Raw genomic sequence first — 22,109 nt, forward strand, 5'->3', positions numbered from 1 at the left:
TGCTTATACTCATGCGGGACATAAACTCACTGTGGAGTTAATAACCATCTCTTGTGCTCATGAGAATATTTGTTCGTGCGCTAGTGGTTCTTTTGTCATCAGCAACAACTCTTTGAGCTGGTTGCAAGCTCTTGAACCAGTGCTGCTCTTGCCATCCCTTGGTCATTGCTATCCAGGATTCCCTATATGCCCTTGAACAGCATGGATCCTCAGTGACCTTTGTCTGGACCCTGGGCCACGTCAAGATCCCAGGGAAAGAACTCACTGATAGCCTGGCCAAACTGGCTACCAGTAGACTTACTCTTGAGATTAGTATTATGGAAACAGACCTCCATTGGTATTATGCTGTTAAGTTTTAGGTGCCTGCAGTACGAAATGACTCACGTTTTCACCAAACTATGGGTGGTAAAGGAGACTATGAATCTGTGGAGGTCCGCCATGGAGATGTCTTGCAAGGACTCTGTCATCCTTTGCTGGCTCCTTATCAACCTTTCTTGGTTGGTGCCGGACTCTTTAATTTCCCTGACTTGATACCCCTTGTGTTAGAAAACAATCCCCTAGCAACTGACTTAGTTTTACATTTTATTCGTGAAGCAGGCATTTACAACACTCTTTAAGTGAGGGCCATTTAACCTTATTGGCCCATTGAGGGGTTGGTAGAACACTCTGTCGCCTCTTCTGCCCAGACCGAGCTGCACTGTCTGGCCTTGGTGGTCCAGCCCGGTCCTCGCCCTACCTGCTGTTCTACTCTTCTCTCCCCTCTCGCATGGCCTGTGAGACTTGTTCATCTTTTGTGTGTCTGTGCTTCTCTTGCTCTGTCCTTGTTACTAGTCTTTCTAAGGATATCAGAGTATAGAATACCTCTGATACGTGGTGGGGTTTGGGGGATATATGTCCCCTCATTGTACTCTGCTTTCAGGGGCTTCTGGCTGCTCCCTAGATGGAGCACCTTGCTTGCCTTTCATCCTGTCTCCCTTTCTTCTTTCTGTCCCCTACCTCAGCTTCACTAACATTGGTAGACCTTGTGGTTTTCTTCTCGTGAGTTTTGCACAGTAGGCTCTCTCTTATCTACCTCATATCGACTAGACCCGTGTATCTGAGGAAAAGGGGCTAATAACCTAGTAGTTTTTATTTATTTATTTATTTATTTATTGTTCCGTGGGACCAAATTAAGGAGAAATCTCCATGGTCATGGAACGAGTCAATACATGAAATTATAACACGATATTAGAAACAGATAAAATGAAATATAGAAAAAAAAAAACATATTCAGGTGACAAGTCATAAGTTTAAATGAAGACAATCAACAATGTAACACTGGAATTTGCTTAATTTTTTAGCTCTTCCAGGAGCTCCTCGACAGAATAGAAGGAGTGAGCCATGAGGAAACTCTTCAGTTTAGACTTAAAAGAGTTTGGGCTACTGCTAAGATTTTTGAGTTCTTGTGGTAGCTTATTGAAAATGGATGCAGCAGAATACTGCACTCCTTTCTGCACAAGAGTCAAGGAACTGCATTCTACATGCAGATTTGATTTCTGCCTAGTATTAACTGAGTTAAAGCTGCTAACTCTTGGGAATAGGCTAATATTGCTAACAACAAACGACATTAAAGAAAATATATACTGTGAGGGCAATGTCAGAATTCTCAGATTTTTGAATAGGGGTCGACAAGAGGTTCTCGAACTTACACCACGTATAGCTCGAACAGCCCGTTTTTGAGCCAAAAATACCCTTTTTGAATCAGAAGAATTACCCCAAAAAATAATACCATACGACATAAGCGTATGAAAATATGCGAAGTAGACTACTTTTCGTGTTGAAGTGTCACTTATTTCAGATACTGTTCTAATGGTAAATAAAGCAGCATTTAGTTTCTGAACAAGATCCTGAACATGGGCTTTCCACAACAGCCTACTATCTATCCGTACGCCTAGGAACTTGAACTGTTCCGTCTCGCTTATAACATGCCCATTCTGTCTGATTAAAATGTCAGTTCTTGTTGAATTGTGAGTTAGAAACTGTAAAAACTGAGTCTTACTGTGATTTAGCATCAAATTATTTTCCACAAGCCACGAACTTATTTCATGAACTAAATTATTTGTTACTGTTTCAATATTACACACAAGATCCTTCAATATCAAGCTGGTGTCATCAGCAAACAGAAATATTTTTGAATCACCTGTAATACTAGAAGGCATATCATTTATATAAATAAGAAACAGCAGTGGCCCCAGCACCGACCCTTGGGGAACGCCCCACTTAACAGTGCCCCATTGGGACTGAACATCACTACCACTCTCAATATTGCGGAGAATTACCCTCTGCTTTCTGTTCTTAAAGTAAGAGGCGAACCAATTGTAAGCTACTCCCCTTACTCCATAATGGTCCAACTTCTGCAGTAATATTTTGTGGTCAACACAGTCAAAAGCCTTCGTTAAATCAAAGAAAACACCTAGCGTTCGCAACCTTTTATTTAATCCGTCGAAAACCTCACAGAGAAAAGAGAATATAGCATTTTCAGTTGTTAAACCATTTCTAAAACCAAACTGAACATTTGACAGCAAATTATGTGAATTTAAATGCTCCAGTAACCTTGTATATACAACCTTCTCGATAACTTTAGCAAACACCGATGGCATAGAAATAGTCCCTTTAACCTTCCAGCCAACTAACTGATACTATTAGGCACCAGCTCCATGTGTGCAAATCACTGGCCCATATTTTCTGGTAATTGCATGACCTGTGCATAGACATCTGGTGCCACTTACCTCCAGAAACCTACGAAGGATTTGTCAAATTCATGCCACGCAGAATAACTGCTGTATTTTGTTCTAAAATTGGAACAACACGCTGTTAAGCGGTTGTTGATCTACAAGGTCTGTTCAAACAGTTCCAGAACTTCGTGCACAAAATTTTTCTACGATTACCTTTTACTTATTGTGCGTGGTCTCCTTCAAAATACTCTCCTCCACAATTGATACACCACTCCCAACACTGATATAGTACAGAGGATGAGACATCACAATGATTTCGGTTTTTGTAGAACAGTCATGCACCAGTAGGGATGAATGTGGGGGGTGCGTTATTGTGATATAAGAGACACGAATTGCCTCACCATGTTTCAGGCCATTTCCTTTTCAAATTTTCTCGCAGATGTTTGCAATACGTCCTGATAGTACCATCTATTAACAGTTTGTCCCTGTGGCACGAATTCATGATGAACTAATCTGTCAAAGTCAAAGAAAACTATCAGCATGGCTTTGACATTTGACGTGACCTGACAAACTTTTTTTTTCATCTTGAAGGACCTTTTCTGACCCATTGTGAAGTTTAAACCTTGGTCTCAACATCGTAACCGTAGGGACCCATGTCTCATCACCCGTTATGGTTCTCTTAAGTCAAGTCATGTTTTCATTTATGTGATCTGAAAACTCTTCACAGATTGCGAGGCAAATATCTTTCTAGTCTTAACTCATGAACCACAGGAAGAACTTGTCAGCAACATGACGCATTCCTAGATGCTGTGTCAGGATTTCATGAAATAATCTAACTGAAATGTTATGTTCTTCTGCAATCTCTCAGACTGTCAGTCTTCAATTGGCGTGCACAATTTCATTGATATTCCCAAGGTGAGCATCATCGGTAGACATCGGAGGGCATCCTGTATGAGGTCATCTTTAACTTTTGTCCGGCTATTTTTGAACCATGTGAACCATTCATAATACCAAATACGGCTTCAGCACTCATCACTATAGGCTTCCTGCACCATTGGTGTGTTTCTGAAATGGTTGTCTTGAGTTTCACACAAAATTTAATGCAGATGCATTGCTCCTCTAACTCTGCCATATCAAAATTTGCTAAGTGTGTGACACAATGTTCTATTCAATAGAGCACTGAACAATATGTAATAGATATACAACGAAAATTCAGGCAGTTACACATTAAACACAGGTGTGTGCAGGGATGCCAACTGCATTTTGCTCCAACGCACCATTAGTGCAAAATTACCAATATTCTGGACTTTCTTGAACAGACCTCGTATACGAGGCACTGAGAACTGCAAGGGTCCAAAGCATAGACACAGAGTTTTGAGAAAAATAGATGTTTGTGAAAATCAGATTTGTAGACAAACCACCAGTCTCACAGATTTGGTTGGTTTTTAACCAAGTCTCAACATCCTACATTTCCTATGGAAAAATAAATTACCCACTTTGTTATGAAATTTTAATTAATATTGATGATTATGATTATTAATATTAATTCACAAAATTCTCATACATAAGCTGTAACAATAGTGTATTTTTAACAGTTATAAAGTTTGTAATTAATTTGAAACTTGAATCAAAATGTAAAGAACAGATACTAAATGCACTACACACACAGTTAAACCTATTCTGACACTTTATAGTCCTCATTATCATAATTTTCATTAAACATATTCTGTGCTTGAGATTCAGATGAAACAGTCTGCTCACATAGGGCATGAAATCTAGTAGCTTTAAATCTTGTGTTACAAGGTTGATTTTGCCTACCACCTACTTATTTGGGCACTAGATTTTGCAAGGCATCCACAAACTGTTGGGAAATGATAAATTGTGGCCTTCTTGTATGTGACTTGCAAAGAATAGTGGCCTCTCAAGACTCTAGTGTTACTTTAAGCAGTGCTTCCCAGCAACATATTGAGAACCAAATCACTGTAGAATTTATTAAATGTACATTAACTTTTGGTCTCGCAGTGAGTTCGTGACACTCATAAATATTCTGAAATCCTAAAGAACTTTACAGAGCAGATTTTAGTGCTTGTTTATTCTGCTCGTTTATATCTTGCGTGCATCTCAATATCCATAGCGCCACTGTTGGGGTAATTTTCTCTTATGCGGGGATCTGCTTGTTCCTTCTTAGTTAGTCCAGATTGCCTTGTTTGTGTTTTTTGAGATCTCATGAAGTTTTTTACACAGTATTATGTGGACAGAGACTATGCTTGTTGTGTGCTGCCTCAAGGGGAATTGGCCACTGCCGTAAATAGCAGGTAACTGCGTTAGCCATAGTCAACAGGCATCTATCTACCACTCAAACCTCTGGTGACATTGGGGCACCACAGACAAGTCCTGCAAAACCTGTGGTGCCATTGAAATCTCATGGTGAACTGGTTGTCGCTGCGACTTCTGTAAAGCAGCATCGGATTGGTCTGTCTTCACTCGAGAGTGAGTGCTAATAGTGATGGGATTGCGTGTCTCTGGGCAGAAGGTGAAAGTGTGAGCTGGCTGCTTGGCTGACCACTTATGCCTTAGCAATAGGTATGAGGTGCTACCTGCTGTTGATAACACTTCTGAGCCAGCACGGGACACCTTTCCTGTTGAGCCAGTGGTTGATTTTCCTATCCAGTCTGAACAAGTGCTGAGGGTGGATATGCTAGTCATTAAGAGCTCCAATGGTCGGCAAGCAATGGAACTCCTCAAGGAAATAGCAGGTAGTTTGGGAAAGAATGCCAGTGAGCATTCACTATGTTTGTCAGTCTTGTCAGAGACGTGGAAGAGGTTCTGGTGATGGCTATCAAACCCACTGGGTGCGACAAGCTGCAAATAGTGGCACATGTTTACACAGCTGATGCCTGCTGCTTGGGTTGTAAGGCCACCCTCAGTTCCTACAGGTAGATGACTGATTTGGTGAAGACAGCTCGCATCTTGCGCATGGTGCTGGCTAAGCACACTATCTTTAGCATCGTACCTAGGACCGTTCATGGTCCTCTAGCGTGCTGCAGAGTGGAAGGGCTAAACCAGAATCTGACAACTTGGAAAGGTTATTGTATACAAATTTCTCGACCTCCACTATCAGGTTGTAGGGCTTCTCTTAACAGGTCAAGTGTGCATGACACGGAGGAAGCAATTACTAGGATAGGAGAGTACTTGTGGCATGCACATGGGCTTTCCTTAGGTTAGAGGAACCCCCTCCCTTGATATCAGAGATCAGTTGCCTGCCGAAATCTAAGATACATTAGCCACGTTATTTTCAGAAAATGCTCATCCCTGCGGGTTGGAACTGGAGAAGGTTAATATGTACTAGTAATCTGCAGGGACGTCCATGGTAAGGTTCCAGAATTAGTATTGCTTATTGAAGGTAATAATGGCCAGATAGTATTAGGAACAGAAAGTTGGTTGAAATCAGAGGTGAGTAGCAAAATTCAGATTGGAATATATATCGCATGGATAGGTTAGTTGCCAATGGTGGTAACGTGTTTATTACAGTAAAAAAATTACATAAATCAAGCAAGGTTATGATGAATTACGAATGTGAATTAATCTGGGTGATATTAAGCATCAAAGGCCGATCTAAAATGATAATTGAATGCTTTAATGACTACTTGCATCAGTAGCTGTAGTAGTAGAATGCTTAAGAGAGAAAGTGATTGCTGCTGTAATAGGGGGTGACTCCAACTTGCTATGTATAGATTGGGAGAGGCATGCTTTCAAAACTGGTTCAAGAGCTAGGGATTCGTGTGACATTATTCTGAATGTTTTGGCCAAAAATTACTTCAAGCAGATCATTAGAGAACCAACTCGTGAAGGTAACATCTTAGACCTCCTAGCAACAGACAGACCTGAGCTTCTCCATTCAGTTAACAGGAGGGTATCAGTGATTGTAAGTCTGTGATAGTGTCTATGTCTATGGCTATTGTAAGGAATGTTAAGTTTGGAAAATATTTTTACTTAGCTGAGTGACAGGGTAAAAACTGCAGAGTATCTCAGTAGTCAACATCAAATATACAGCGTTGACGATGAAAATATAGAGCACAAATAGGAAAAATTCAAAAGCATCATTCAGTATGCCTTAGACGATTGTTCCGAGCAAGTTCTTAAGGGATGGGAAAGACCCACCATGGTTTAGTAGCTATATTAGAAAACTGCTTGTAGTGTAACAGGGTTTTTTATCAAATACCTGGTCCACTATTGATATTTGTACCAGCTAAGGATGATTGTGATAGTGGATATTTGTTAAATAGTGTTTAAGAAAGGAGCAGATTCTGTGAGCTCCTGCCTCCACCGATGAAAAATGGGGACCCCAAACAAATGAATCACTGTTACGCTAAAGAGAACTTTGATGTATGGCCTATGGTGATGATACGTTATGTACCAATAGGCGTTAATGTTTGAGGTTTGATTAAACTACTTTGAATTCTCGTTATTGGGCTCTGTCATAGTGAGACTTGAAGATTTTAAATACAGAGAAGTGCAAATGAGAGTTCAAAGTTTATTTAGTGGCTCGAATTAATCGGTATGATCTAACATTTCGGTATCACCCAGAAAAGATTGAAGTTCAGAAGAAAAGCTAGTTTGTACATGGTGGTGGGACCAACAGAACTATTTATAAAGGTTACCATTCCTCAGCAAGATTTGTAACAGGTAATTGTCAGATCCAACATGGTGGAAACATACCACGAGCAGACAGCAGGGAAATAAAATTCATAACCAGGAAAACTGGTTATCATTGATGCATGACAACGTATTGCCAGTATGTAAGGATGTGAATATCTGCAAATTGGTATAAAATAAGCTCTGAAAAAAAAATTTTCAAGAATATGGATTAGTTAAGAGCACAAGGTGACTTTATCTCACAGACACTAATGAATAATGTCATTAATAAAGAGGTAAAAACTCTCTGGCAGATTAAAACTTTGTGCTGAACCGAGACTTGAACTCAGGACCTTTGCCTTTCGCGGGCAAGTGTTCTACCTGCAGGAGAGCTTCTGTGAAGTTTGGAAGGTTGGAGATGAGGTACTGGCGGAATTAAACCTGTGAGAATGAGTTGTGAGTCATGCGTGGGTAGCTCAGGTGGTAGAGCATTTGCCCATGAAAGGCAAAGGTCTCTAGTTTGAGTCTCGCTCCAGCGCACAGTTTTAATCTGCTAGGAAGTTTCATATCAGTGCACACACAAGTGAAGGAACCTCTTTGAATGACCACTGACAAACTGTGGCCAAGGAACAGCTGGACAACCCAGATGCTGAGTATCCTGCCCAGCAGAACTTTCTTCATTTGAATGATTGCTTTACAGCCTGTGCCATGTGGATATTTCCTACCAACACGGCTTTTCTGAATTGTACAGGTGAGACCTCTCCATGCAATATATCCTATGTTCCTGCAACCTTCCTGGCCTCTACTTCCATTAGTAATTGTACTTCCATCGCCTTTCGTGTTCCCATTCCAGCACTATACTGTTCCACCAACACACTCACGAACAAAAAGAGCCATGATATTATCTAATGTTTAAATATGACACGACACTTACAATGAATGAAGCATGTTTCATTAAATGTAACTAAACATGAGAAGGATTAATAGTCACTAGTGACGTGTATAAATGATGTACCTGGTGAGAAGATGAAAATATTGATGCATATGAATAAGCAATTATGGACAACACCTTTAGCTTGAGTGCGTGGATACATAGTGTAACAAGGCGTTTTATCAAGTACCTTGGTCCACTATTGATATTTGTACCAGCTAAAGATGATTGTGATAGCAGATATTTGTTGAGCAGCGTATAAGAAAGGAGTAAGTAGTGTACACCTCGGCCTGTGTTTGTATAGAGGCATGTATGCCGTAAAAAGGACGGCAGTGGTGTGATGCGCAGCGTTCAGTTGCTGCACGAGGCTATGTGTATGCTTTGGCACTCAGAGTTGGCTGTGTCATGGATGTCTCAGAGTAAGAGGGCTGCCAACAATGTCAAAAAATGGGGACCCAAAAATATGAATCACTTTTATGTTAAGGAGAACTTTGATGTATGGCCTAAGGGTCAGACAAGTATCAGTAGGTGTTAATGTTTGATGTTTGGTTAAACTACTTTGTGTTCTAATTATTGGGATCTCTCACTGTGAGACTTGAAGACTTTAAATACAGAGAAGTGCAAATGAGAATTTGAAGCTTATATAGTTGCTTGAAGTAGTCGTTGTGAACTAACGTTTCAGTATCACTCGGCAAGGATCGAAGTCCAGAAGAAAAGCATGTTCGTACACGGGGGTGAAAACGTACCAAGCACATACGGCAGCTAATGTATGCCCCCAAGAAAAACCACAACTTTTTCACCGTATGCTATGTAAACAAAGAGGGCTTCACCACAGGTTCATGAGAAAGCAAAACCTAGCAGACAAACAAAAGCTGAACAAAATTAAACTGAGCATAAAGAGAGCAATGACAGAAGCATTTGGTTACTGAAAGTAAAATTTTAGTCAACCAATCAGACTAAAAACCCTAAGAGATGTTGAAATTACATAAAAATCAGGAAGCAGTTTGTGATTGGATACCACAGGACCCCAGCCTTTGCAGTATAGTTTCCCTTCATGGCTGCATGTCTGTCCTCTTGCTATTCCGTTTTTCCTCCCTTAAGGAATGTGTCTGGGCTGTTTTTGGAAATGTAGTCTGCATTTTCGGTAAGCAATATCAGAAAACTCTACACTGGTTTTTTCCCTTTCTTTTTTTGTTTCTTCATTCATCTTCTCCTATCCTTCCTCCGCTTCGACGTTTGAGGTTCCTCTTTTTCTTCTTCCTCCCTGTGTGCTCCTGAAGTTTGGCCCATGCGTCTGACGCGTAACAGGTGACTGGTAATGCATAATTCCCAGCCCGGGTCGACAGGTAGGGTTCACGTGTACCTCCTGGTACAGGACAGGCCCAGGGAGAGGTGATTGCCTGTGCTGCTACCTTCCCAAATTACCAATTGGTTCCTCTGTCAGGTGTGACCTGAGGTGTGAACAATCACCTAAGGCAGGTGCACCTCCTTCTGAAAGGGCGGGCAGTTGGAAGGAGCATGCCATCAGAGACACTGGCAATCATGGGGGTTTTCTCACAATGAGCCAAACATCTTCACAGTCAACGGCTACGAAACTTATATGGAATGAGGCTCGTGATTCAAAGACCCTCCCAGCTGTACCAAGGTTCCTCAAGGTTTCATGTACTGAGGACTGTCAGTCCTTCGCTACAGTAAATTCGTTTATTATTCAGAAAGGTGTTGAGGCAATTGCTGGCCCTATGAAATCCTTCTCTCGTTTATTCAATAGCACTTTGCTTTTGGAGACTACTGATTCTCAAGCACAAGAACTGTTTGCAGATTCGCTCTTTCATGACTATCCTGTTCATGTTGAGAGCCATCAAATGCTGAATTCTTCCCATGGTCCTATTTACACTATGCTGCTTGATGGTCTGACCGAGGCAGAAATCCAAATATACCTCTCTGATCAGGACGTCATTGCATGGGATGATGAAGGAAGTAGATGCCTCCTTAGTGTACACATGCACTCTCTATCTCGCTTTTGATAGAGTGGTTGCTCCACCAAAGATCAAAGCAATTTATGAAGTTATTACAATCAGACCGTATATTCCGAACCTGATGTATTGTTATCAGTGTCATCGTTACAACCACACTCGAGATCCTGTCGACACCCAGCCAAATATGTAACCTGTGGCAGGGATGCTCACAAAGGCGGTTGTCCACCTCCTTCCCCACTGCATCAACTGTAATGGCGACCATGCAGCCTTCTCCCGCAATTGTCCCATGTATCTCGATGAGTGGGCTGTCCAGGAGATGCGGGTGAAGGAAAAAGTGCCTTACCTGGTAACTCACAAGTTGTTGGCTAGTTGTAAACCCTGCATTCTACCATCTGGCACCTACTGTTCTTGCTACCTCTTGCTCCACGAAGAACATCACCATGCAGACATGCAACCTCAAATTTAGCACCGCGGTTGTGAAATTGTCCAGTGTCATGGTAGCGTCCCTGTCACCTCCTCCAGCTGTGCAACACAACACCAAACTTCTGCTTCACTGGGTGAAGTCACCAGCTACACTCCCAGCAGGCTGGAAAGGACAGAAGGAATACTCCCATGAAGACTTGCTACATCCCTGTAGCCAACCAACATCTAAGTCTTTCTCTGCCAAACGGAAAAGCTCGAAGAAGTCCAACAAAGGCAATCGGTCTTCTCCTTTTCTGATTTGAAGATCCTCTTCGACGGTGTCGTCATGTGGTGCCCTCACCCAGCCAACCTCTGTGTCACCGGTGTGCACCACCAACCATTTTTCTGCCCTGGACTCCGCAGGCCTACAGAAGGAGAATGCTGATGCCTCTGTAGATCTCATGTAGCAGGATCCTCCTGCCTCTGTGCCCTGTAGCAGTGAGTCTTCAAAGCCTGGCACTCGGCAGCCGCTGAGGTGACACCCCTTCATTTTTTCCTCGTTGTGACTCTCCTCCAATGGAACATTTGCGACCTTCGATCCAACAAAGATGATTTACGGCTGCTCTTAGAATCGCAGCGCCCACTTGTTCTCTGCCTTCAGGAAACAAAATTGTCTCTTCATGATCGCTTTGAGCTCTTGCATTTCTTCCCAGTCCATTCTGACCCCCAGGCTGGCATTCCATCTCATGGGGCCATCTTGCTGCTCATACAGGATGACGTTCATAGACAGCCCATCTCCCTGACTACCCGCCTTCAAGCTGTTGAAGTTTGTCTTTTCCTTCCTCACTTGACATTTTCCCTTTGTACTGTTTACCTCCCTCTGTCATTCAGTGTCACCAGGGCAGAATTCCTTCAGCTTATTGGGCAGGTACCTCACCCCTTTCTGCTGCTCGGCGACTTTAATGCACACCATTACCTTTGGGATTCTCCCAGTACCTGTCAGAGAGGTGTCCTCTTGCTGACCTCCTTAATCAACTTAACCTCTTCTGTCTTACACAGGAGCACCCACATTCCTTTCAGATTCAACACACATCTATTCCCATTTGGACCTATCCTTCTGCACTACCCAGCTTGCCCATCGTCTCGAGCGGTCTGTTCTCTCTGACACATACCGAGTGACCATTTCCCATGTGTTATCCATTTGCTGACTCCTACCTCACCTACATGCACACCCATATGGCAGCTTACTATGGCCTACTGGAGGCTTTACTCCTCCCTGACAACTTTCGACGAACAATATTTCCCCAGTTCTGATGACTAGGTGGAGATATTACAAATGTTATCCTTACCGCCACAGAACGCTCCATTCCTCGCACTTCCTCTTTTTCACATCGTGTCTTGGTCTGTTGGTGGACTGAGGCATGCCGTGACGCAATTTGCGTGTGGAAACGTGCTCTCTGCGTTTTTAACCATCATCCTACAATGACAATCTGCATTCATTATAAACAGTTGTGTGCACAGTGTTTTCACATTCTTCAGGATAGCAAAAAAGCTAGCTGGTTTCCATTCACTAGTTCTTTTAATAGTTCCACTCCCTCTTCCGTCGTGTGGGCCAATCTCTGACAGCTCTCTGGGACCAATATCCATTCCCCTATTTATGGCCTGACAGTAGCAGGCATCGTGGACCTTATTGCTATCTCTAACACCCTTGAGCTGCCATTTTGCAGCGACTTTGAGCTTCTCCCACTGTCACCCTACCTTCCCACATCGGAAACACACAGAGGAGGCTTGGGTGATACCCTTCTCTTCTCAGAATCGTGAGTGCTACAATGCCCCTTTACTGTGAGGGACCTAGATCATGCTCTCACTTCATCCTGATCCTCCGCCCAGGGCCAGACGCTGTTCACATTCAGATGTTGCAGCACCTTTCTTTTGCAGGCAAGCGCTTTTTGCTTAATACATACAACCACATCAGGGCAGAGGGCATGTTTCCCAGGTGCTGGCGTGAAACAACTGTCATACCCATACCTAGGCCAGTTAAGGACAAATACTTTCCTTCTAGCTATTGCCCCATTTCTCTCACCAGCTGTAAGTGCAAGGTGATAGAATGTATGATTCATACACAGTTGGTATGGTGGCTAGAGTCTCGCAATTTACTAACTACTGCACAGTGTTGGTTTTGAACGCACCGTTCTGCAGTTGACCATCTTGTCACTTTGTCCACCCATGTTGTGAATGGTTTTCTTCAGAAATTCCAGACTGTGACCATGTTTTTCAATTTGAAGAAAGCCTATGACACCTGCTGGAGGACTGGTATCCTCCGTACTCTCTACACGTGAGACTTCTGTCGCTGCCTGCCCCGTTTCCTTGAGGAATTTTTAAAAGATCGAGTTTTTACGGTACGTGTGGCTTCTGCCTTGTCAGACACCTGTATCCAGGAAAACAGTGTGCCTCAGGGTTCTGTCCTGGGTGTCGCCCTCTTATAATGGTCTGTCTCCTGCCAGGCATCTGTAGCTCCCTTTCTGTTGATGATTTGTCATCTATTACAGTTCTTCATGGACCTGTCACATTGAGCAGTGTCTTCAGCGATGTCTCGATTGTCTTTGCTCATGGAGCATTGACAATGGCTTTCGTTTTCCCACTGACTTAACCGTTTGTACAAATTTCCAGCAGCGCAATTGGTTTCGTCCACCATCTGTACATTTTGGGCTTGTGTTTGTTGAAACTACAAAATTTCTGGGCTCACGCTTGATAGGAAACTTGCGATGTCCTTCCACTCATCTTAGCTGGCAGCCCGCTGTACGCAGTCCCTCAATGTCCTGTTTGTCCTCAATTGTACTTCATGGGGAGCAGATCGAACCACCCTCCTGCTTGCAACTTTCTCAGTTGATATAAACCCTTCACCACCTTGGCTTCATGCAGTGGCCTGTGTTCACCTTGGCCTTCCTTCACTTCCTAGGACACTACTCCATGCTCACTCTATCGCCGTCAGTTTCACAGCCTTCACATGGAACTTCACGAGAGCACCTTTGTGCACACTGATGGTGCTCGGACTGACCATGGTGTTGGGTGTGCCTTCATCAGTGGCACCAACGTTTTTCAATATCGGCCTCCAAAATACTTCTCAGTATTTACAGCAGAGGGCTTCGCCCTTTATCAGGCCACGCAGGACATCCAGCGACACGGGCTTTTCAATTGCGTCATGTGTTCTGACTCTCTCTGTGTCCTTCAAAGCATCTGTGTGCTGTACACTATCCGTCCCTTAGTGCAACGGGTCCAGGAAAGCTGTCACTTCGTCACAATGGAGCTATGGTGTGTTTATGTGGGTTCCTGGTCACACCAGTCTGACAGGAAATGAGGCCTTTGATGCTGCTGCCAAGGCTGCAGTCCTTGTACGTTAGTCCATTAGTTGTTACATTCCCTCTGATGATCGCTGTGCCGCCGTCTGTCAGGAGGTGGTCACTTTGGCATCAGCACTGGTCCTCCCTTGATGGAAACAAGCTCCGGGTTATTAATCCTCTCCCGGCGGCTTGGACGACCTCTTCTCGGCCCTTTTTCCGTGAGATCATTTTAGACAGGATGCTTATCAGGCACTGTCTTTTTGGCCATCGCCATTTGTTAAGTGGTGCTCCCCCATCACTTTGTACTCATTGTGCTTAACCTGTGATGGTCCACCATTTCCTGACAGCATACCCCCCTTCTTTTAATAACTTACGTTTTCATTGTGTTTGCTGTCTGAGTTATCGGCCATCTTAGCAAATGATGCGAGGGCTGTCGACCACATTTTACATTTTTTCCATCATAGCAATATGGCGAAGACCATTTAATTTTTAGCTATTGACCTCTGTTTCTCTTTGGCGTATTTTATGGACCTTTCTCCACGTTCCTGTTTTTAGCTATCTTCTCTTCCATTGATTGGGATTAACATGTAGTCATTTTTAACTCTTCTCTTTGTCTTTTTGTTCTACAGTTCTAATGTGGGCGCGTATGACCCTAGTTGTTTTTGCACCCTGAAACAAAACAAAACGAAATCATGTGTTCAGGCACTTAGTGACCATAATGGCACCAAAACGGAAAATAACAGAGAAGGCTTAAATACAGGAAACAGTTTCACTGCAGAAGATCGTAGTAAGGTTCCTCCTTTCAATCACAGTATGAACTGGCAGATATTGAGATAATTGACTGAAAAAAGTAAAATTGCTTTGTAGTGGAAAGTCATCAGAATCAGTTGAGATACCTGTAAGATTGTACAGAGATTAGAATAAAAATCTCCACTATAAAAATCAATATGGATTTCATGGAGGTCTTGCAAAACTCAGCTCCCTCTGTTCCTCTACAAGATCCACAGTGCTGTAGACATTGGCACTCAGATTGATGCCATGTTCCACAACTTCAGGAAGGCATTTGACACTATCCTGCATTGCTGATTAGTGAAGAAAACAATAGTTTACTGATTATCAGACCAGCTTTGTGACTGAATTCAAGACTACCTTGCAGGTAGCATGCAATACAGCACTCTTAACAGAACAGAATTGGAGGGTGTAAAGGTAATTTCGGGTTTCGGGGGTACTGCAAAAAGTGCAGAACTGCCAGCTGTTACGGATTGTCTGTGATTGTTACAGATTCATCACCTTGATTATAGAGTTATGGGAAAGATATTGTTTACATTTCACTAATCATATGCTCCTAAAATGTTTTATAGATTTTAATGATTTCCTTCCCATTACTTAGTGACTTTATCACCATGACTTGCTAAGGTAGGTTATGCTGAGTGCCAATGAAAATTTTTCGTTTTGCACATCTCCTCTTAAAGGATAAGAATAAAACTGCTTTCAGACCAAATGACAGAGAAGGTTCAAGCTGTAAGCTGTTGTGGTTTTTCTAACCAGATGACATCACAAGATATGCAGTTCACCAATTTATCCATACCTACATGGTGTACGTAAAATCTGGGAACACTTTCAATTATTTATTGCACAAGAACCAAACATTGTACAGATATCATAGATGTGTCATTTTGAAGAGAAACCCTGAAAGTTTTGTTTTTTTTTCCATGTTTACCACCACAGCGTAGTTTGGTAATTTGCCAATAGTCAGCGCTAGTCGCAAACATGGTGAGTTCAGGTGCGGAGTGAGCTTTCTGTGTGTTGGAGTTCGAAATAGCCTCCCCGATCACCAGATCTCACTCCGTGTGACTTTTTTTCAGTGGGGACACATTAAAGATCTGGTGAATGTATCACTTCTACCACGTGATGTAGCAGAGCTCCGGGAGAGAATAGAGGAAGTGACTGGCACAGTCGACGATGCCATGCTGGGATGGGTAAGACAAGATTTAGATTATCATATTGACATCTGCTGGGTCACTCGTGGTTCGCATATCGAATGTTTGTAAAAAAAAAAAAAAAAAAAACCTTTCGGAGTTTCTCTTCAAAATGCAATATGTATGACATATGTACAATGTTTAGTTCTTGTGCTATAAATAATTGAAAGTGTTCCTGTACTAAAAGTGTTCCTTTACTTTATGTACACTCTGTATAATACATAGCATACTGATGCAATTTTGTAATGTCTTTTTTTTTTTTTTTTTTTTTTTTTTTTTTTTTTTTTTTTTTTTTTTTTTATTGTGCCAGTAATAAGTTGTTACAGAAAGTGATATTTTCGATAATTTTGTGACTATCTGTGTTTGTGGTGGTTTTATTCATCTTTTTAGAATTTAAAAACACTGTAAGGTGATGTTAGCTGCTATGGGTTTTTTTAGTTGTTTTGTCAAAAATGCAAGTATTTAGACTGATTGATTGATTCATTGATCAATTTGTTTGCTTCGGCAACCGTTAAGTTTTCATAAAGACAATCCTAGTACAGATGTTGATGTGAAATTGAACAGTGTCAGAAATGTAGCATTTAAAGGGCTAAATCAGGCTTCTAATTTTTAATATTTTGTGGTGGAGAGCCCCAGGACCCACCTCCACATTTGCCACATAACTGTTTCTGTTCATAATGTGTATAAATGATTTAATAGACTGCAACTGAAGCTCTTTAAGGCTGTTCACAGATTATATTATTGTCTATAAGAAGGTATCAGTGTCAGAAAATGGTAACTATTTGCAGAAGGACTTACAGTATTGATGAATGGTGCGGGGTCTGGCAATTGACCTTGAATGTAAATAAATGTAACATATTATACATACATCGTTGTTTGTTTAGATGTGTTAGAGCATTAGAGATGCTCAACAAATTCCAGTGGCAGAAAACTACAAGAGAGGTGTTGTGCTTTACACACAGGTTTACTACTGAAATTTTGAGAGTGCTTTCCAGGAAAAGTCAGACATTGTATTACTTTCTCCCACTTGTTTCGCAAAAAATGATCACAACAAGAAAATTCGAGAACTTGGAGCTAATACAGAGTATTGTTGACAATTGTTCTTCGCACACATCATTCGCAAATGGAATAGGCAAGGGAGGAACAGTTAGCGCTACCAGAGGTACTTCCTGCCACACACTATCAGATGGCTTGTGGAGTATTGATGTAGATGTAAATGAAGAGTTCAAAATCCTTTTTTCTTGTAGTGAAGCATCGTTCATTGTGAAGTGAAACAAAATAACTCATAAGATTTGTTTACACTTGAAATAGTGTAGTTAGTTTTGAGACAGTAAAACTCCTAAAGTTGTAATTACATTTAGTGAAAGAGACTGTGCCTAGTGCAATCTATTTTCCATTAAGTCCACCACACAAAAGTAGAAATGCTTCATGTTGAAGCCAATCCCAAGTGAGGGTACTGCTGCTTGTCAGTGGACTTGGTGTATGCAGAAGTGTGTAGTTGATCAAAAAATAGCATGGTATTTGCAGAAGTCAGTTTTATATTAGAGATGGCCTTCTTGCAATTCACAAGATTAGGTAGTTCAGGCTTACTGCATGTATCTTCTGTAATAAATATGAACCAGATCTAAAGTTGCTTATTTTGGGAAACAGGAAAGTGTCTGTAATTTATCCATAAAGAAGAATCTGTTTTCCAGAATAGCCTCAAGAGGTAAATTTAGAATGTTAATATAGAGACATGCGACATTAGTAGTAGAAAGAGGTTTTTTTTTTGTTCTGCGGGATGGGATGGGAGGAGGGGGGGGGGGGATGATACAGGTAACCTACATTTTCAAGTGGTCAAGGGGTTAGAAAGTATAGTAATTAAAGCATGGGACTAAGAAGGGAACCTCCCCATCGTACCCCCCTCAGATTTAGTTATAAGTTGGCATAGTGGATAGGCCTTGAAAAACCGAACACAGATCAATCGAGAAAACAGGAAGAAGTTGTGTGGAACGATAAAAAAATAAGCAAAATATACAAACTGAGTAGTCCACGCGAAGATAGGCAACATCATGGACATTCCGAGACAAGGAGCGCCGTAGTCCCGTGGTTAGCGTGTGCAGCTGCGGAACGAGAGGTCCTTGGTTCAAATCTCCCTTCAAGCGAAAAATTTTTCTTTATTTTAGCAAAGTTATGATCTATCCATTCGTTCATTGACGTCTCTGTTCACTGTAATAAGTTTACAGTGCCGCACCGCAAAACCGTGCAATTAGTAGACGAAAGGACATGCCTCTCCAATGGGAACCAAAAACTTTTGATCGCAAGGTCATAGGTCAACCGATTCCTCCACAGGAAAACACGTCTGATATATTCTATACGACACTGGTGACGGCATGTGCGTCACATGACAGGAATATGTTGTCGACCCACCTAACTTGTACACTTGGCGAATGGGTAAAAAGATTCTTCTACGTTGCCCGATTTAGGTTTTCTTGTGGATGTGATAATTACTCCCAAAAAAGTGATGAAAACATAAGAGTTTGTCACATAAACTGCAACAAATGAATCCAAAAGTCTCACACTCACACACTTTTCCCTGTGCTCTGTCAAAACATATGTTTTTTACGTTTTCAAATTTTTCCATGTGTAGACCGTCAAATCCTGCATATGTCCAAGCAAATCTGAACATGTCCTGGAATTTTGGAGAGCGAAGTTGATTATGTGAGAGTGCCTGAACTTTGATAATTGTCTGAAAATAAAAAATTAAACTTTTTGCTCGAAGGAAGACTTGAACCAAGGACCGCTAGTTCCGCAGCTGCTCACGCTAACCACGGGACCACGGCGCTCCTGAGCTCACGTTAGCCTTGATGTTGCCTATGTTATGCATGGACTACTCAGTTTGTATATTTTGCTTATTTTTTCATAGTTCCACACAACTTCTTCCTGTTTTCTCGATTGATCTGTGTTCAGTTTTTCAAGGTCTATCCACTGTGGCTACTTATAACTAAATCTGAGGGGGGTGCGATGGGGAGGTTCCCTTGTAAGAAACACTTTGCTCATATGAGGCCTGTAAAATATGCAATGTCCAGGATTAAGACTTTTGTATCTTCCAAATAAGCTTCAGAGACAGGATACAAGTTCATACAACTCAGACCATTATTAGTACATGGATTTGGAATCTTCTTTGTTAGTACATTGTTACTTCACAATTCCTTCCCTTGCTTAAAGCCTTATCTGTGCCAGCTTTTGGAGTGACTTTTTCTCCCCCAAAGAACATATACTTAACTTTTTGTTCTTTTTTTCCTAATTCTTAAAATAAATATTCAGTCTGTATTTAGTATTATGTAAGCTCTGCTCTAGTTGTTCCTGCTTTAGATGCTGGTAAGTACAGTATTCTTTCTCAAACATTGTAATATTCATTTATGACTTTAATTGTAACATAATTCTTTGAAAACTTTCTTTTTTCGGTATTTAATTGTATCACAGAAATCATTTCTTCCTTTGCTGTACACATTACTTCATCCATCCTACAGTCTATGTTATCCAAAAGTGTTTTAAAAATTTCCGTCTTTTGCAGGTAAATGTTCATCCAGTCAGGGTTGCTCTGAATCTGCAGAAGGCACCTTTATTAGCTGAGAATCTGGAGAAAGTTCAGAAAATCTTGGAACTCATGAGTGAAAGAGAAATGAAAAGAGGATTTGAAGCAAATGAGGTTATGTCATTCAAATTCCATTACTTGTCATGTGTAGTTGCTGAGATTGGCCGATGTAGAAAAAGGCAATTAGCAGCACAACAGGAGAGAAAGAAAGATGAAACTAAAGATAGTGAGAATATAGAAGAAAAGCGGTCAGATCCTGTGGAACTCTTTGCTCGGAAAATGCTGAAATGTGGGCGTGGCGACAATGGGTCTCCAGAGTTTCAGGAAAGTTTTCTGAGAGAATGTGTTCGTGAATTCCCATATCGTGAATGTACAGTTTTCCGGCAGATGGTTACAAGTTTAGCTCAACAGGACTCCCCTTCTGCTCTGAGCATTATTTCTGCTGCCATCAATGGGCAGAGGGGCTTTTTAGACAGTGGCACCCATTGCTGCTCAACATGTGGTGAAGAACGAGCGACAAAGAAGTGCTCTAAATGTAAAGCAGTTCAGTATTGTGACAGAGAGTGTCAACGTCTCCATTGGTTTATGCATAAGAAAGCATGTACAAGGTTATCTCAAGTTTCCATAAAGGCTAAACCATCAGCTAGTCCTCCAACTTCAGAATTGAGGGGTCTTCAAGTGAAGTAATGGAAGTTGAATAGCTTACTGTAATGGTTTACAAAATCTCTTTTTTTCTAATTATGGGAACCATTTCATTTTTTCTGTATTTCTATGTATGTAACATGTGATTAACTGTCATTGTACATTGGATAATGTGGCCATTGCAAGTAAAGTATGTTCCTTTCCTTTCCCTCTCTTAAGAGAGAAAGAGAAAAGAAATTTATGTTCACAGTGCAGTTCAGTAACTAATGTGTGATAAATTCCATAGACAACATGGTCAAAACTGTTGCTATGTATCTATAACTATTTGTCCTGATCTTTCTTGTCTGTTGATTAACACACACATAATGAATTATGTGGTATGTGATGTTACCTAATGGTTACCTTGGAATAATTATAAAAAGCTTCTAAAGCTTTTTAATTAGAGACTTGTCTTGATAAGTTGGAGCAATGCAGAAAATTATGTGAAATGTTTCAGCAATAAAGAATTAAAAATAAACTCAATCTCACACATGATAAGCAAGAAGGTAATTGGATGTACCACTCTAAAAATAAAGTAGATTCCTGATCAAAACGAGCATTATTATAAAACACTTAAGTTCTTAATAAAACCTGTTTCAGCATGAGATTTTTATATGCGATGGAGAAAGTAACATTACTGTAACATGGACCTGGTAAATAATAATTCATTACTAAAAAAGATATACATTAGAATTCCAAGTGAAACAGCATTTAATTTCTAACTGGTAGATAATTCTAATTTGCCAGATAATTTTCTGAAAAAGTCTGTGATGCGAGGAAAGAAGTATTCACAAATGCTATTTTAAACAATATGTGATCAAAGTTAATATTTCATTAGTATAGTTGCTATCTACATCCTCTAAAGAAATAAAAGTAATATCATAATGAGTAAATAACAAGACTCACAGCTGAGCTGTATTCAATTTCCAGAGGTTCCTACACTACGGATTACAAAAGCCAAAGAAAAATTTGAAATTGGGCACCAAAGTGTTAGATATGGAGTTAGCCACAGAACAGAAAAAAATCCAGTTGTAGAATAAGAGGAAGAGAAAGGTCAAAATACGTGAATGAATGCACAGATAAAGGAGCTACAAAAGTACTGGCTTTGGGCAGTAGCTGCTGTGAAAAATAGTTGGGTATGAGCACCAGAGGTAATGGTGATGGAAATAATTGACAGAAATGGTCCTTAACAATTAGACAGTAGGTTTAATTGTGAGTGTATACTGTGTGTGATTTTGTTGAACATTTCAAGGTTCTTATTTTTCTGTGACCAGTTTTTCATTCATTAAATTCATGATTGAAATAAATTCTACTGAATATGAAGTTATGTTCATTTGTCACTGAATGAAATTCTTGTATATTCAGAGAATAACTAAAGTCAACACACAACAGGTCATAAAATTCAGTATGCCACAGTCTTGAGCTTAAATTGTTACAATTTGTCTCTAAGTTATTCTTCACTCCAGGAAGGTTTACAGTTATAGGTATCACTTAATCTAGCACATAAACAGAGAGCTTGGCATTTGAATTTTGGTAAATATTTGTAACAGAATGTTGGTTCCCCCCCCCCCCTCCCCCTCCCTCAGGACGTGGCTTTAAATCATTACATCCGAAGACTTACATGGTGCTCAAGCAGTTTCGTTTGCTCCAATGCTCACAATGCAGCAGAATTGGAGAGAGAAGTAGAATTTTGTGTGCTTTCTTTACGGCAAGTGAAAATACTTCAAGATATGGTAGTAACAGCAAATTGATATGTTTCAGACATAATTTAAGTGTTTGAAAGAATTCAAGCGCATTGACCAAAGGTAGACCTGCAAAGGATTATTCATTGTGACATTGCACCTATTCAGAAATTTAATTAGTAGCATCAAAT

The 22,109-nt window shown here is 40.9% G+C and overlaps 1 protein-coding gene across 1 annotated transcript in view; it reads left to right on the forward strand.

The window, feature by feature from the left end:
- The window catches only part of LOC126235091 (ankyrin repeat and MYND domain-containing protein 2-like), a 62,621-nt gene extending 41,062 nt beyond the window's left edge, over window positions 1-21,559 (forward strand). The window contains exon 4 of the mRNA XM_049943828.1: window positions 19,535-21,559. Within this exon, the coding sequence (XP_049799785.1) occupies window positions 19,535-20,242 (708 nt within the window). The 3' untranslated portion in view covers window positions 20,243-21,559. The remainder of the gene's footprint in view (window positions 1-19,534) is intronic.
- The last annotated feature ends 550 nt before the right edge of the window (window positions 21,560-22,109 follow it).

The sequence above is a fragment of the Schistocerca nitens genome, chromosome 1, assembly GCF_023898315.1.
Source record: "Schistocerca nitens isolate TAMUIC-IGC-003100 chromosome 1, iqSchNite1.1, whole genome shotgun sequence".
Lineage (NCBI taxonomy): Eukaryota > Metazoa > Arthropoda > Insecta > Orthoptera > Acrididae > Schistocerca > Schistocerca nitens.